This window comes from Mauremys mutica, chromosome 7, assembly GCF_020497125.1.
Source record: "Mauremys mutica isolate MM-2020 ecotype Southern chromosome 7, ASM2049712v1, whole genome shotgun sequence".
Classification (NCBI taxonomy): domain Eukaryota; kingdom Metazoa; phylum Chordata; order Testudines; family Geoemydidae; genus Mauremys; species Mauremys mutica.
The window spans coordinates 7,174,113-7,188,391 of record NC_059078.1 but is presented as its reverse complement, the minus strand read 5'-3'; the positions used below and the strand labels follow the sequence as shown (position 1 = coordinate 7,188,391).

The 14,279-nt window shown below is 43.9% G+C and overlaps 1 protein-coding gene across 1 annotated transcript in view; it reads left to right on the top strand.

The window, feature by feature from the left end:
* Nucleotides 1-14,279, top strand: part of LRIG1 (leucine rich repeats and immunoglobulin like domains 1) — a 130,892-nt gene that overhangs the window by 41,851 nt on the left and 74,762 nt on the right. The window contains exon 2 of the mRNA XM_045023689.1: nucleotides 12,743-12,814. Coding sequence (XP_044879624.1) covers nucleotides 12,743-12,814 — 72 coding nt within the window. The remainder of the gene's footprint in view (nucleotides 1-12,742; nucleotides 12,815-14,279) is intronic.

Genomic DNA, 14,279 nt, shown 5'->3' with positions numbered 1-14,279 from the left:
AAAAACAACAACCACCAACCAAACTGCACTTTCTGTCTTCTAGAGGTAGAATATTCTTTTAGAAATCTCTGTGGGGAGAAAAAAAAAATCTCTTGTCTGATCAACATGACAAGTTTGTTTATATATGGGGTAAGCACGTTATGGTTTTAGGACATGCCTTGTTTTGCTGATTAAAATGCCACTTAATGTCACAAAACAACAAACATAGAGCATTCCATGCAGGTACAGAGGGTAGATGAAAAATGGAATTTCAAGTTCATTTGTGGATTAAAAAATCCTCCTCATCCTATTTCCTTGCCCCATTTCCCAGCTAGTCACCCGTGGCAAAACTGGCAGCCTGTAAGGGTACAGAAGAGAAGAATGAGAGGGGATTTGATAGCTGCTTTCAACTACCTGAAAGGGAGTTCCAAAGAGGATGGATCTAGACCAGTGGTCCCCAATGTGGTGCCCGCGGGCGCCATGGTGCCCGCCGGGGCATTTATATGCACCCGCCTAGTGCCCAGCAGGGGACCTGCCGGGGACAGAGAACTCAGGCTTCGGGCGCAGTGTTCTCTGTTCCCAGCAGGGGAGAGAAGCCACGGCCCCACGCCTGCCAGAGACAGAGAACTCTGGGGCTGCAGGCTGCAGGCTCCGGTGTTCTCGGTCCCTGGCAGGTGTGGGGCCGCAGCTTAAGCCGGAGAGAAGCCGCGGCCCCGCGCCTGCCGGGGACGCAGAACTCGGGGGCTGCAGGTGCTGGTGTTCTCGGTCCCCGGCCGGTGCGGGCCCCACCTAGTGCCCAGCAGAGAAGAGAATCTGGGGCCCCGCACCTGCTGGGGACAGAGTACTCCAGAGCTGCGGGAACCGGTGTTCTCTGTCCTTGCGGCTTTTCTCCGGCTTCTCTCTTCTCTCTGGATTCATATATTATGTAATATTTAATATGTTTTTTTGTATTACAAAATAAGCCTTGAAAAATCGTTGGCGCCCGCCACGCTCTTCTGAAAACATGAATGTGCTACTGGTCACAAAAAGGTTGGGGACCACTGATCTAGACTGTTCTCAGTGGTAGCAGATGACGGAACAAGGAGCAATGGTATATCAGAATATCAGGGTTGGAAGGGAAATCAGAAGGTCACCTAGTCCAACTCCCTGCTCAAAGCAGGACCAACACCAGGTGAATCATCCCTGCCAGGGCTTTGTCAAGCCTGACCTTAAAAACCTCTAAGGAAGGAGATTCCATCACCTCCCTCAGTAACCCATTCCAGTGCTTCACCACCCTCCTAGTGAAAAAGTTTTTCCTAATATCGAACCTAAAGCTCCCCCACTGCAACTTTGAGACCATTAGTCCTTGTTCTGTCATCTGGTACCACTGAGAACAGTCTAGATCCATCCTCTTTGGAAACCCCCTTCAGGTATAACGTCTCTATTCCTCAGGTCTATACTTGAAATACTACAGCGATTCTGCTGTAGCACTGTAGTGTAGACACTGCCTGTGCCCCAGGAGGGATTCTCCCGTTAGCATAGGTACTCCACCTCCGCAAGAGAGGTGGGAGCCAGGTCAGTGGAAGAATTCAGTGCTGTCTATGCTGAGGGTTAGGTTAGTTTAACTGCACCACTTGGGGGTGGATTTTTCACACTCCTAAGCGATAGCTAACTTTGTAGTGTAGACCAGGTCTCAGTTTTCTCATTTGGCGCTTGATTCTGCTCCCATTGGAAATGAATGACAAAACTCCCATTGATTTCAATGGAATAGGATCGAGCCTTTGTGAAATAAGTAGAATATATTCACCTCTCTCATTGGAAAGTTGAAATTCAGGGTATGTCTAAACTTACCACAGCTGTAACGGAGACACTTACTACAGTGATGGAAAGTGTTTTTCTGTTGCCCTAGCAAATCCGAGAGACAGTAGTTAGGTCAGCGGAAGAATCTTCTGCCCACCTAGCAGGGTTACGCTGGGGTTTAGGTCAGCTTAATTACCTCACACAGGATGTGAAATTTTTCACAGCCCTGAGCAATGTTAATTAAGCCAACCTAATTCTGTAGTGTAGCTGTTTGTAATCCTCAGAGATCCTCAGAAACTTTGCACATAGATTGAAGCTTATTTTTATGTCAGTGCTAATTCTTTTTAAAAGAATGTTCCTTAAAATACTTGGGGAATCACTTAATGGGACACTTCTAAAAATCATATCCATGAAAACAAATCCATACTAGTTTGCTTAAGACTGTTAAAACTGAATGAATTTCGAGATCTTGGGTTCTATGCAAATATAGTTTGATATTATTTAACAAAAGGTTTTTGTTTTTTTTGTCTTTGTAAGTCACTGAAAATTTTATTTTCCCCTTCTCTCTGGGAGAATTGATAGCTCATAGATTCTTTAAAATTTCCAGCTGCCTCAAGCATTGTGCAAGTGGATCGCACAGTGCTAGTGATTGTTTACTGGATTTGCATGCACCAATGTCTTTGCATGCCAAATATGTGCTGTCCTCCTCTTGTGGGTGAAAACAGTTGCACTTGCAAAGTGGCAGGGGAAAAACTCAGGCCGAGACTTGTCCCCTAAAGTTGTTTAAATATGCTGAAGATATTTCATATTTTCTTAAATTGTGAGTATCAACTGTGTTAAGTTAAATTGTAGTACAGTACATTGGATTCCAGCTGTGTTTTTTTTAAATTTATAATAATTTGCATTTGAAGATTTTCATTAGTGACTGAATATAACTGCAACAGGTATTGCTTCTTTGGTAATCATTCTACATTAATTTCCATTTAATCAGTATTATTGTTAGTCATTGCTCAGAAGGATTCACAGTGCACTTGTTTGGTAGCTGGATGGCTTCTAATGGTTTGTCTTCACTGCAAGGTTAACGTGATTATAACTCAAGCATTGACTTTAAGTTGATTCACAAAAACTTTCATTCAAGTGTGGTGCTGCTACTTAGTCGAGTTGGCTGTCATGGGGGGCAGGGAGGGTATAGGCTAACGCTCAGGTGAGCACAACTCGTCAGCTGCTATTCCAAATGCTCTTAGTTGTGGATGCAGGTTAATGCCACTCAGATGCTGCTAGACTTCCAATGTCTTCCCACAATTCCCCAGCTGTTCCCACTCCTCGATCTCTAGGTACAGCTGGCGTGCTCTTAGCAAAGCATAGTATGCTTGTCATGGCAACAAGCCTCTGCTGAAATACGTGTCCCTGCCTCACCTGTTCTGTATCAGCCTCCTTTTTTTTCCAAAATAAGGGTCACATGGATTGTGCTAATGCCAGCATTTGGCACAGACCAGTTTGAATGGAGAGTTGCCAGACTAACCCCACTTCCAGGCATGTACCCAGAAAAGACAGGCAAACTTTGACTGGAAGCTCTTTGGGGCAGGGGCTAGCTTTTTCTGTGTTTCTACAGTGCCCATCACAGTGGGGTCTTGATGTATGACCAGGGCTCCTAGGCTCTATCTTCATACAGTTATTAATAATTTCCCCCATAAGAGACTGCAAAATAATTCACGGAGTGGCTCAGTTTACTGCAGTGCTAAGAACCAGGGCAAGGATGGCAGCTCGAGTATTGTTTTGCATTGTGGCTGTTCTCACTCGAGGAAGGCTAACATGAGGGAAATAACTTGAGTGCACGTCAGTTGAGTTAACTTCGCAGCAAAGACAAACCCTTAGTATTTTTCCTTCCTGAATAGAGTTTAAAGACTATTATGGGACAAGCCTGAATTTTAGAACAGTGACTTGTCAGTGCTGACCTGGCTTACAGAATGCTTAGCTGTGGATCAAAAGACATCAACATGACATGCTTTGTATAGTGATGCTTATTTATACGAACACAGTAGACTATAGACACTTGGGAATGATACAGTTCATTTACACAGTGTATTTTATTTTAATACATGGGCCAGGGACTTAACTTGACAGAAGCCATTTGAAAGATTGAAAAACTTAAGTTACCATTGAAAAGTCAATAAAGAAAAACTGCTATATATACACATGGCTGTGTCAATTACAACTTTTGAAGGAGCTTGACTTATTTTATCCCTGGAATTGAGGGTGCCTAAGGTTGTAATGTAATGATTATTTAAAAAGTTTAGAAGATAGAAATTTCCAGAATGGGTTGGACCAGTGGTCCACATGTTCCAATATCCTGGTTCTGACAATACAAGACGCTTCATTTCTTGCCTCAATCTCTGCTGCAGAAAGCAGTTAAGGAATAAAAAGTTCTTTCCAACCCTGGAGGATGGCTTATGTGGCTCCCTCGAGTTACCACTATCTCTAGAGGTAGATGGGTAAATCTGGCTCAGTTGCACATTCTCCCATGCAGTGCTGCTGTCAGGATCTGCATGAGTTACAACAGCCTCTAGGCTGCTTTAATTTATAGCAGGGGAGCGAACTGGATGCTTGGCTTGCCTGGGTTGGGGGAGCACAAAAGTGGTCTTCTAAAGCTACATTTGAAAAATCCTCCACCCCAGAACACCCCCAAGATGCTTTTAGGCCATATCAGCTGTTGACATTTTTAGGGGGCTGGTAAAAGTATTGTTACCCCTCATTATCCTGGCTAGATGGGTAGTAAGTTGAACTTTGAGTTTCTCCAGTGCAGGGGATTCTACAGCCTTTCCTGGAATTTGTGAACTGGTTTAAATTCAAGCAGGCTCTGTTCTACAGTTGCTTGTCTTCAGGAACAGGAACCCCTCCCCCAGCCTGTCCCCAGTAAATCTGCTCCTTTCGCTTTTCATATCCAACCAATTGTGTGCTGTGCGGTAAAGCATCTACAGACATTTGGAAATGGGCGGGGTGGTGTCTGTTGAATATACTGTGGACTAGGCAGCTATCTTTCAACAGATTAGCAAGAGGAATTTCTATTGCAGGGCTCAATTGTTCAAGGCTCTCCGCTCCTTTTGTGCGTGAACAGTGAAAAGTTGTGTTATGACAACGGTTGACCAAATGTTTAATGAAAGCCGCAGCTGGCAGTAACAGAGTTCCCAGACATTCTCCCTTTCTCTCCTGCCTGTCACTGCAAGGTGCAGATATAGTTTGGACCCAATCTGCTTCACTGACAGATAAATGGTTTTGACTTAAGAATCTGAAGCTCTAACCGCACTGAGCAAAATTCTGATGCCACTGTGGATTGTACAGGCTGGAAATCATTTGTGTGTTTGTTAATTTGTTCAGCAAACAAGCCAATAATTTCTATTTTGAAAGGAAGGGTTTTTTGTTTGTTTTGTTTTTGTTTTTTACATGTAAGCAGTGTGAACAAAGCACACTATGAATGCTGCTGCGTTAGCACCTTGATTGCCCCTTGGGATGTGTGGAAAGAGAATTTATATAGCATTCTCCGGCTGAGCAAAGTCGTGCAGCTCCATGGAATTTGGTCTCCTTTAAAGGAGGCCTTCATTGGTAAAACTGCCTTTGGAATGTGCAGCGTTATTATGGCACTTAAAGAGCATGGGAGGAGGTTGAGAATCAGGATGTGTACCTGATTATTTAGCCAGGATTCCGCGCCCCAACTCAGATATACACTGTCATCTTTTTAGTCACGTTTACAAAGTTCAGTGGCCCGCAGTGCTATTTTACAGTCCCAAATAAAGGCAAACACTGCTGGATGGTTCAAAGACAAAGTGGACAAATACACATAGAAGGCCCCTCCTGCGTCAGTTGAACATAGCCTCAATTCTTGATCATGCCTCCTTTAGTGACAGGTATGGACAAAGTTTACATACCAGCACATAAAGGAAGAAATGAAGAATTTGTAATAGTTAAATCTAAAGCATAAAACGGTTGCAGAGCACTGCACAAGGCATAAAGCCAAGCTAGCTTTTCTTAGTTCGGTTGCTACGATTCCTGTTTCGATTCCAACAGGAGACTAAGTCATCAACAAGTTGAATTTTAGTAGCAACCCACTGACTAATCACTGTGGTTGAACTCATTCTCCAGACAATATTCTGGAGTTTGTGGCCACTGGGTTGTGGCTTCTTGGGGATACATGAAACAGTGTAACTGTAGATGATATTCACATAAGACTAGTGTGTTGCAGCTGCATGATCCAGAGCTGACAGGTAACTTGGCTAGTACTTTAGGGGCATGCTGGGTGCAGATTTTTTTAGTAATAAGAAATCTTAAAACATAAGGCAGAAATATTTGCCCAACACAAAAGCCATTTAGCAATTGCATAGTTCGGGCACTGCATTAGACAAAGGAATTCCTCATGGAAAAAAAACCTGCTTGCTCGCTCTCAGCTGTGGTATATTAGAAACTTGATCATTTATACTAATTGGAGAACTGTTTCTCTGGCACTTAGGACCAGTGTTTCTGATCCTGGCACCCCATGCCACTCATATTCTCCTGCTGCTCTGTGTGAAGTTGATTTGGAGAGGCTCAAAGCTAATGGTGAATTAACAAACAGTAGCCTTGGCTTTTTTTTGTTTGTTTTTGTTTGTTTGGTTTTTTGCATTTAAACTGATCTTTAAACTGCAGGGAACATTGTCTTCCTCTTCCTTTATTTGCATTCCAGGAGCACCTAGAAGCTCCCTACCAAGATTGGAGCCTAATTGCGCTAGGCACGGAACAAACTGAGACAGTCCCTACCTCGATTTTATTTACAATCTAAATAGACAAGACAAGCAAAGGGTGGCAGAGGGAACAGGAGCAGAGAGGCGAAACGGCTTGGTTACACAGCAGGGCAGAGCCAAGAACAGAACCCAGGTGTCCTGACTCCTAATGTAGTGCCCCTACCTACTGAATCATACTGCGTCTCTTTAGCATTCGCATGTTCTGACCGACGTGCCATATACTCTGCATCAAGGAGCTGAATTTTGGAACAAAGCCCCTTTGTGTTATTGATGCTGCAGTCTAGAAAGTCTCCGGTATCTTAACATAAATTAAAACAGTGATGATCTTGCTGGAATACAGCATATGAAAATGAGTAGTACAATTGGAGCAGGAGCTCCTGTGCTGTTTAGTTTGATATATTCCATTTATTTTACGCTGACCCCATATTTTCAGTGTTTAATGGGCTGCAGGTTTCTGTATCGATAATGCAGAACTGCATCGTATAGATGGGGACAGCAGGAAGATGGAGGTTTGGGTAGGTAGGGTAGGGTGAATTGAGTCTTGGGCACCTAGGGAGGCATGCAAAGCTGGGATAATCAGACATTACCATTAACTGAATGTTTCTGCTAGTGTCCAGCAGTAAAATAGTTAACAAAGTTGACATTTCAGTTGTCTTGTAGATTTCAAAATTGGAAGCCCAAAGTATTGAACATGGATGGTTCACATGTGTTGTTTCAGGTTGTCTGGAGACTCAAGAAGATAGCACTGCCTTGATTTACCCTTGGTTCCTGTTTTTCAAATTGTATTTCATAGCCTGTGAAAACCAACCAAACAACAAATTTAGATATTGGTGCCTAATTCGGCAGTGCGGGGTGGAGTTGGTAAATTCCATCGCTGTGGTTGGAATAGGCAAAATACTGTTATGACACAAGAATAGACAGAAACTTGTGTGATGGCCCTGAGAGTCTTCAGATCTCTGGAACCATAACAACAATGTAAAACAGGGATCGGCAACCTTTGGCACGCAGCCCGCCAGGGTAAGCCCCCTGGCAGGCCGGGCTGGTTTGTTTACCTGCCCTGTCCGCAGGTTTGGCCGATCGCAGCTCCCTCTGGCTGCGGTTCGCTGCTCCAGGCCAATGGGAGCTGCAGGAAGCGGTGGCCAGTACGTCCCTCGGCCCGCACCGCTTCCCGCAGCCCCCATTGGCCCAGAGCAGCGATCCATGGCCAGTGGGAGCTACGATCAGCCAAACCTGTGGACGTGGCAGGTAAACAGACTGGCTTGGCCTACCACAGGGCTTACCCTGGTGGGCCGATTACCCTTAGTCACCTTAACCTGTGAGCCTGAGAAGCTTTAACCTGCTGAGATCTTTGCTTTCATGTCATCATGATTAAGTGTTTGAAGCACTGATAGAGGCAGCAGAAGCTCTTTTCCCTTCCCAGGTGTGCTGAGTATCCGAGTTTTTAAAGGCCAGGTACACCCACGGGGAGGAGATATTTTGCATTCACAACTAAAGACTAAAATGTTGCGATCACAGAATTACCCTTTAACCGCTGTTGGGAAAACAAAATGTGTCACATAGTGAAAATGATGCTTCAGCTAAACAAGAAAGCCCCTGCCTTTTCCATGTGATATTCCTCTGTAATGTTTTCGGCCTGCTTTCCCCATCTGTAACATGGAGATGATACTTTCTTGTGTCAGAGGGGTGGTTTCATGTTTGCAGAGAGCTTTGAGATCCTTGCACAGAAGGTACGTTATAAGTAGAAAGTATTAGAACATTGATTTTTATGATTTTTGTCTCTTTGCAGAATGTGATTTTTGTAATACACAGCACACTAATAAAGGGTATAGAATGAAACTATGCTGTCTCGCTGCGTTCATGAATTTAGAAGCTGCTTAGCTGCAAAAACAAGTTCATAGGAATTAGGAGGATTGCAGGCTTTGTCCCCAAATCTGTATGCTGCTTGGGTAGGGGTGCAGAGGTCTGCTCGCATGGAGCAGCTTTAAGGATTGAGCCTTAGTGTATGTCTTGACTGCAAAATTAGCCCAGCCTGTTACTCAGGTGTTGCCCCTAGCCCACCCATCCACACACATCACTCCCACCTGAGCTTACTGGTACTTTCAGATGAGCTGGTAACTCACCAACTGGGATGAGGATGCAGGCTAAATAACTCCAGTGCTGATAATCTTCCAGTGCCTTCCTACCATCTTCCTGCCCCCCCTTCCGTATGCCCCAAAGGGCAGACACATTCTCTTGCAACTCACTGGGAAGGAATCGGAGAGCAGCTCAGCTTACTGCAAAGCAAAGAACCCTGGAGCCCTAGCACCGCCAGTGAGGACGTGGTAACTCAACTGTGGCTTGGCAGGGTGGATGCTCACCCCCAGTCTACGCTAACCCCGGCATGCAGACCTGGACGCTGATTACGCAGGCTACCTCTGCAGTGAAGACACGCCCTTAGAAACAAATGCTTTACCATGAGTCTATTTCAACCCTTGGCTTCTGAAGAATTGACAATAAAGTTCCATAGACCTTTTGTATCTGTATCAGTCTCTAGCTCTGCAATGTCAGATCTTCATCTACACAAGGTCCTGATACTGGCTACAGAGGAAGGATGGTTCAGTAGCTAGGGCACTAGCCAGTGGGCAACCTGAGTTTAATTCCTTACTCTGCCACAGATTTCTGGTGTGACCGTGGGCATGTCACTTAGCCTCCCTGTGCCTCAGTTCTCCATCTGTACATTGGGGCTAATGGCACGTCCCTACCTCCCAGAGGGTTGTAAAGATAAATATACTATATTGTGAGGTGTTCAGATAATACAGCAATGGGGCGGGGGCCATATAAATACCTAAGGTAGAAAGATATATTCTCATTTATACCAAGCCCTTTATTCTGTCAGAAGAGGGTAAAGTGGTCTTAGTGTACATTGCCATCCACCCCAAGATGGGGACAATATATATCTTCAAGTCAGTGGCACTGCTATGGGTACCCGCATGGCCCCTCAGTATGCCAACATCTTTATGGCTGACTTAGAACAACGCTTCCTTAGCTCTTGTTCCCTAACGCCCCTACTCTACTTGCGCTACATTGATGACATCTTCATCATCTGGACTCATGGAAAAGAAACCCTCGAGGAATTCCACCGTGATTTTAACAATTTCCATCCCACCATCAACCTCAGCCTAGACCAATCCACACAAGCGGTCCATTTCCTAGACACTACTGTGCTAATAAACGATGGTCACATAAATACCACCCTATACCGGAAACCCACTGACCGCTATACTTACTTACATGCCTCCAGCTTCCATCCCGGTCACACCACACGATCCATTGTCTACAGCCAAGCTCTAAGATACAACCGTATTTGCTCCAATCCCTCAGACAGAGATAAACACCTACAAGATCTCTATCAAGCATTCTTAAAACTACAATACCCACCTGCTGAAGTGAAAAAACAGATTGACAGAGCCAGAAGAGTACCCAGAAGCCACCTACTACAGGACAGGCCTAAAAAAGAAAATAACAGAACGCCACTAGCCATCACCTACAGCCCCCAACTAAAACCTCTCCAGCGCATCATCAAGGATTTACAACCTATCCTTAAAGATGATCCCTCACTCTCACAGATCTTGGGAGACAGGCCAGTCCTCGCTTATAGACAGCCTCCCAACCTGAAGCAAATACTCACCAGCAACCGCACACCATACAACATAAACACTAACCCAGGAACCTATCCTTGCAACAAAGCCCGATGCCAGCTCTGTCCACATATCCATTCCAGTGACACCATCATAGGACCTAATCACATCAGGCACGCCATCAGGGGCTCGTACACCTGCACATCTACCAACGTGATATATGCCATCATGTGCCAGCAATGCCCCTCTGCCATGTACATTGGCCAAACTGGACAGTCTCTACGCAAAAGAATAAATGGACACAAATCTGACATCAGGAATCATAACATTCAAAAACCAGTGGGAGAACACTTCAACCTCTCTAACCACTCAGTGACAGACTTGAAGGTGGCAATTTTGCAACAAAAAAACTTCAAAAACAGACTCCAAAGAGAAACTGCTGAACTCGAATTAATATGCAAACTAGACACAATTACCTGTGGTCTAAACAAAGACTGGGAATGGTTGGGTCATTACATTAATTGAATCTATTTCCCTATGTTAAGTTCTCCTCACACCTTCTATGGGCCATCTTAATTATCACTTCAAACAGTTTTTTTCCTCCTGCTGACGATAGCTCATCTCAATTGATTAGACTCTTCCTGTTGGTATGCATACTTCCACCTTTTCATGTTCTCTGTATGTATAAATATCTCCTGTCTGTGTGTTCCATTCTATGCATCCGAAGAAGTGAGCTGTAGCTCACGAAAGCTCATGCTTCAATAAATTTGTTAGTCTTTAAGGTGCCACAAGTACTCCTGTTCTTTTCACCCCAAGAAGGTTTTCCCTTAGACTGTGTTTCTGCTAAGCCAGTGGTAGCACCAATAGGAATGTTTCCCCAAAATTCCCTAGTGTAGAACACGCCTCAGATGGCTTTCTTTTTCTGTGTCAGGCCTGTAGGATGTTCTCTATTGAACACTCCTTTTTGGTCTGTACTCAGGGCACACACAAGCTCAAACCTGATTTTTGCCTTGTGGTTTTTTTTGAAAAAAGGTTGTAATATAATCTCTGGACAAATTGCACTTTAATTGTAGTTGTGCTATGAATATGGACTTGGCTTTCAAATGTTACTCTTAGTTTAAACTGTAGTTTGACTTTTATTTAGATAAACGTCGTTGAGTTCATAGTGAAATGGATATCTGCGCTAGACTAGTATTGATTTAAAGGTCTCCTGAGTGTTTTAAAAGACGGTAGGAGCGTACAGGACAGCATATTTTTAAAATAGATGCTTATATGATATTTCAGACCTAGATACTAGTGTAGCTATTAAGGATCTACACTGTGCTGTTGATAGGCATTGTCCTCTTTCACAGCAGGTATTTGCAGAAGATTGCATGTTTCATGCTAGCCAAAGAAGACTTTCGAAGTAGTGCAACTTTTCCATGTGTGAGGGGAAAATTACACAGTTCCCAGTGAGCAATTGAGCATTCTGAGCAGCTGAATTTTGGGGGGGTTATCTAAACCTAAGGCATCAACCTTTTTGGGTCAGATTCAGAGGCGGAATATGGACAGTACAAACTCCAGATCAGCGAGAGGATGTAACCTCCATGCAGAGGAGGCAGAAGGCCTGGGTTGTAGCAGGAGTAATAGCCTAAAGCAGGCTGTTGAATGATGTAAAACTAAAACAGGCCCCCTCATATTTATCTTGTATCTCCGGGCACTTGCTTTTTTTCCTGCTACAACCCCACCTATCTGCCTCTTCCTTTTGTATGTTATGCTTGTAACAATTTACCAACACCACCTGCATCATATTAATTAGCCCCCATTTGAGTCTTGCACATGGTTAGTTGATTGGGTTTTAATCATTATTTACTCTACCAGTAAGTCCTCCTTACCTGAATTCGGGCAGGTTTTACCTGTAATGTGGGGTTTGCTGATCATGCAGCTGTGGGAATGGAACTTGGGGAGGTGAGGGTTTCACAAAGCTGTAGCAAAGCGTAGTTCTTTAGAACCGGGGCCATGTATTTGTTTTCTCACACGCTGTTGTTCATTAATTGTTCTAGTCTGCCCAAGGGTTATTCACTGCAATGGTGGTGAGTGTTTGCGCAACCATATTCCCAATAATTTGGCACAATTGTGGATGAAGTACAGCATCATGTAGTGAGTTCCAGGCCGAAGTCTATGGTAAAAAGGAACCATTCAGACATATTGATGGATGTAGCCTTGTTAGAAAATGTATTGGACGTACTGAGACGATGATTCACTAATATAATGCACAGGGAAATGACCTGTTTATCTGCGATCAGTAGCTTGGTTATGAATAACCAGTAAGAAAACAATAAACTTAAATGTATCCTATTAAGACAAATTAACTGCATATGTTAATATGAATGGAGGAAAACCTAGGGAATACCTGTGTATGTTCTGCTAGTAGAAACAAAATATTTGGCTCAATTACTCAGCAGAAAGTTTCCCTTCCCCCTCCACCCGATTTCTTAAGTGCTCTTATAAAACAGCAGATCATCTCACAATGCAATCCAGAATAATAAAGATGACCCAGTTTTGCTGAGCACAGTGACTGTAGTTTGCTGATCCCACTGTCTCTTATTTTAACAGAAACCTGAGCTACAACAAGTTGACGGAGATCGATCCTTCTGCCTTTGCAGAGCTGCTGAACTTACGGGAAGTGTAAGTATTTTTTCCAAGGCTTTAATTGCATTCTTGCCAGGCTGGCTCATGGAGCAATAGGAAACTGTATACAGTTTCCCAAGACACCCCTTAGTTGACTTGCATCAGCAGATCGGACTTGGTGTATTTTTCATACTGTACCTGTGTGCTACCTTTTCTGTAAATCAGTCAATTAGTAAAACACAACATCTCAATTAAACTGGCGTGCAGCTATTGGAAATCATTGATGTTTGCCTCACTCTCTACTTCATGCATGGCTCTGTGGGAGTAGTTCAGTTAACGCACCTGAGCACACACACGACTCTGCTGAAAGACTATCCCTGCAGCAAGGCAGAACAGACTGAGCCGTGACATCTGATGCCAGCCTAACCCAAATCTCCCAGGAAACAAAGGTGTAGTGTAATGGACAAGAAAGCACTTCACTCTGTCTCTTCCTGCCTCTGGAGTTTGTATTGCTTTTGGAACCAGTACAAATTTTGTTTGCAGTCTGCTTTGAGAACCTAAAACGATGGGTTTTGTTTCATGTTTGGGGGGGAAGGGGAGGGACTGGTGAAGGACAGAGTACTAGTAAAAGAGATCCCCTCATCACAGATGATATTATCAGAAGGAATTTCGACCCTGGACTTGCAAGCTCTCGTAATTCTGATCTCTGTAAACATTCACTGGTTAATGCCCAGGTTGCTGCTCTGATTGTCAGATGTTATTAGCACGTCCATGGGCTCTGACTTGGGGTAGTGAAAAATGAAAGTGACTCAATGTCTTCAGTGGTAGGTTGAGGTAATGGTCTTTCATTAGAATGTTAAATTACTGGCATACTTGAGGTTTGGTTTCTGTTGGAAAAGCTACTGGTGCCCCCTGGGAAGCTGGGGAAACATTTCCTTTTAGAAATGTCACTGCGCACTGTAGGTATTATGTGTTTCTTCTTGTCCTTCATCCCTTTTCATTAAGCATTAGCTCTTGTGCCTGATCCTGATGTCTTCAGACAGCCAAAACAATTTACATCAGCTGGAGTCTTGTCTGACTGATGCCTGCAGGATTGGACCCTACAGATGAACCTGCTACTTCTCCTCCTGCCTAATCTTCTGTGGCCCTCCTAATTACAGAGCAGTCAGTTGGTTATTAAGTAACAGGTTTGTGATTTTAGGTGAGGAATATGCAGCAAGAGGAGCTGGAGTGCTCTGAAACAAGCGTGATTATTTATAAGAGCAACAATGAGAAAAAGAAAGAGATACAGGCGAGCAGTAATGGTTTCTATATAATTACACTTTCCGAGTTAATTAAACTCTGGAAAGCCTTAAATTGCTCAGGGTGTAGAGAATAGAGCCACAGAGCCAGTCCCACTGGTCTTGTGTCACTGAATGTTACCCTAACACAATAGTGGCTTGGTGGTGGTTTTATATATGAAAGTACCTGAAGACATATGACCTCAGGGGCTGGCTGGGGTTCTGAAGATTGGACGCTTGGC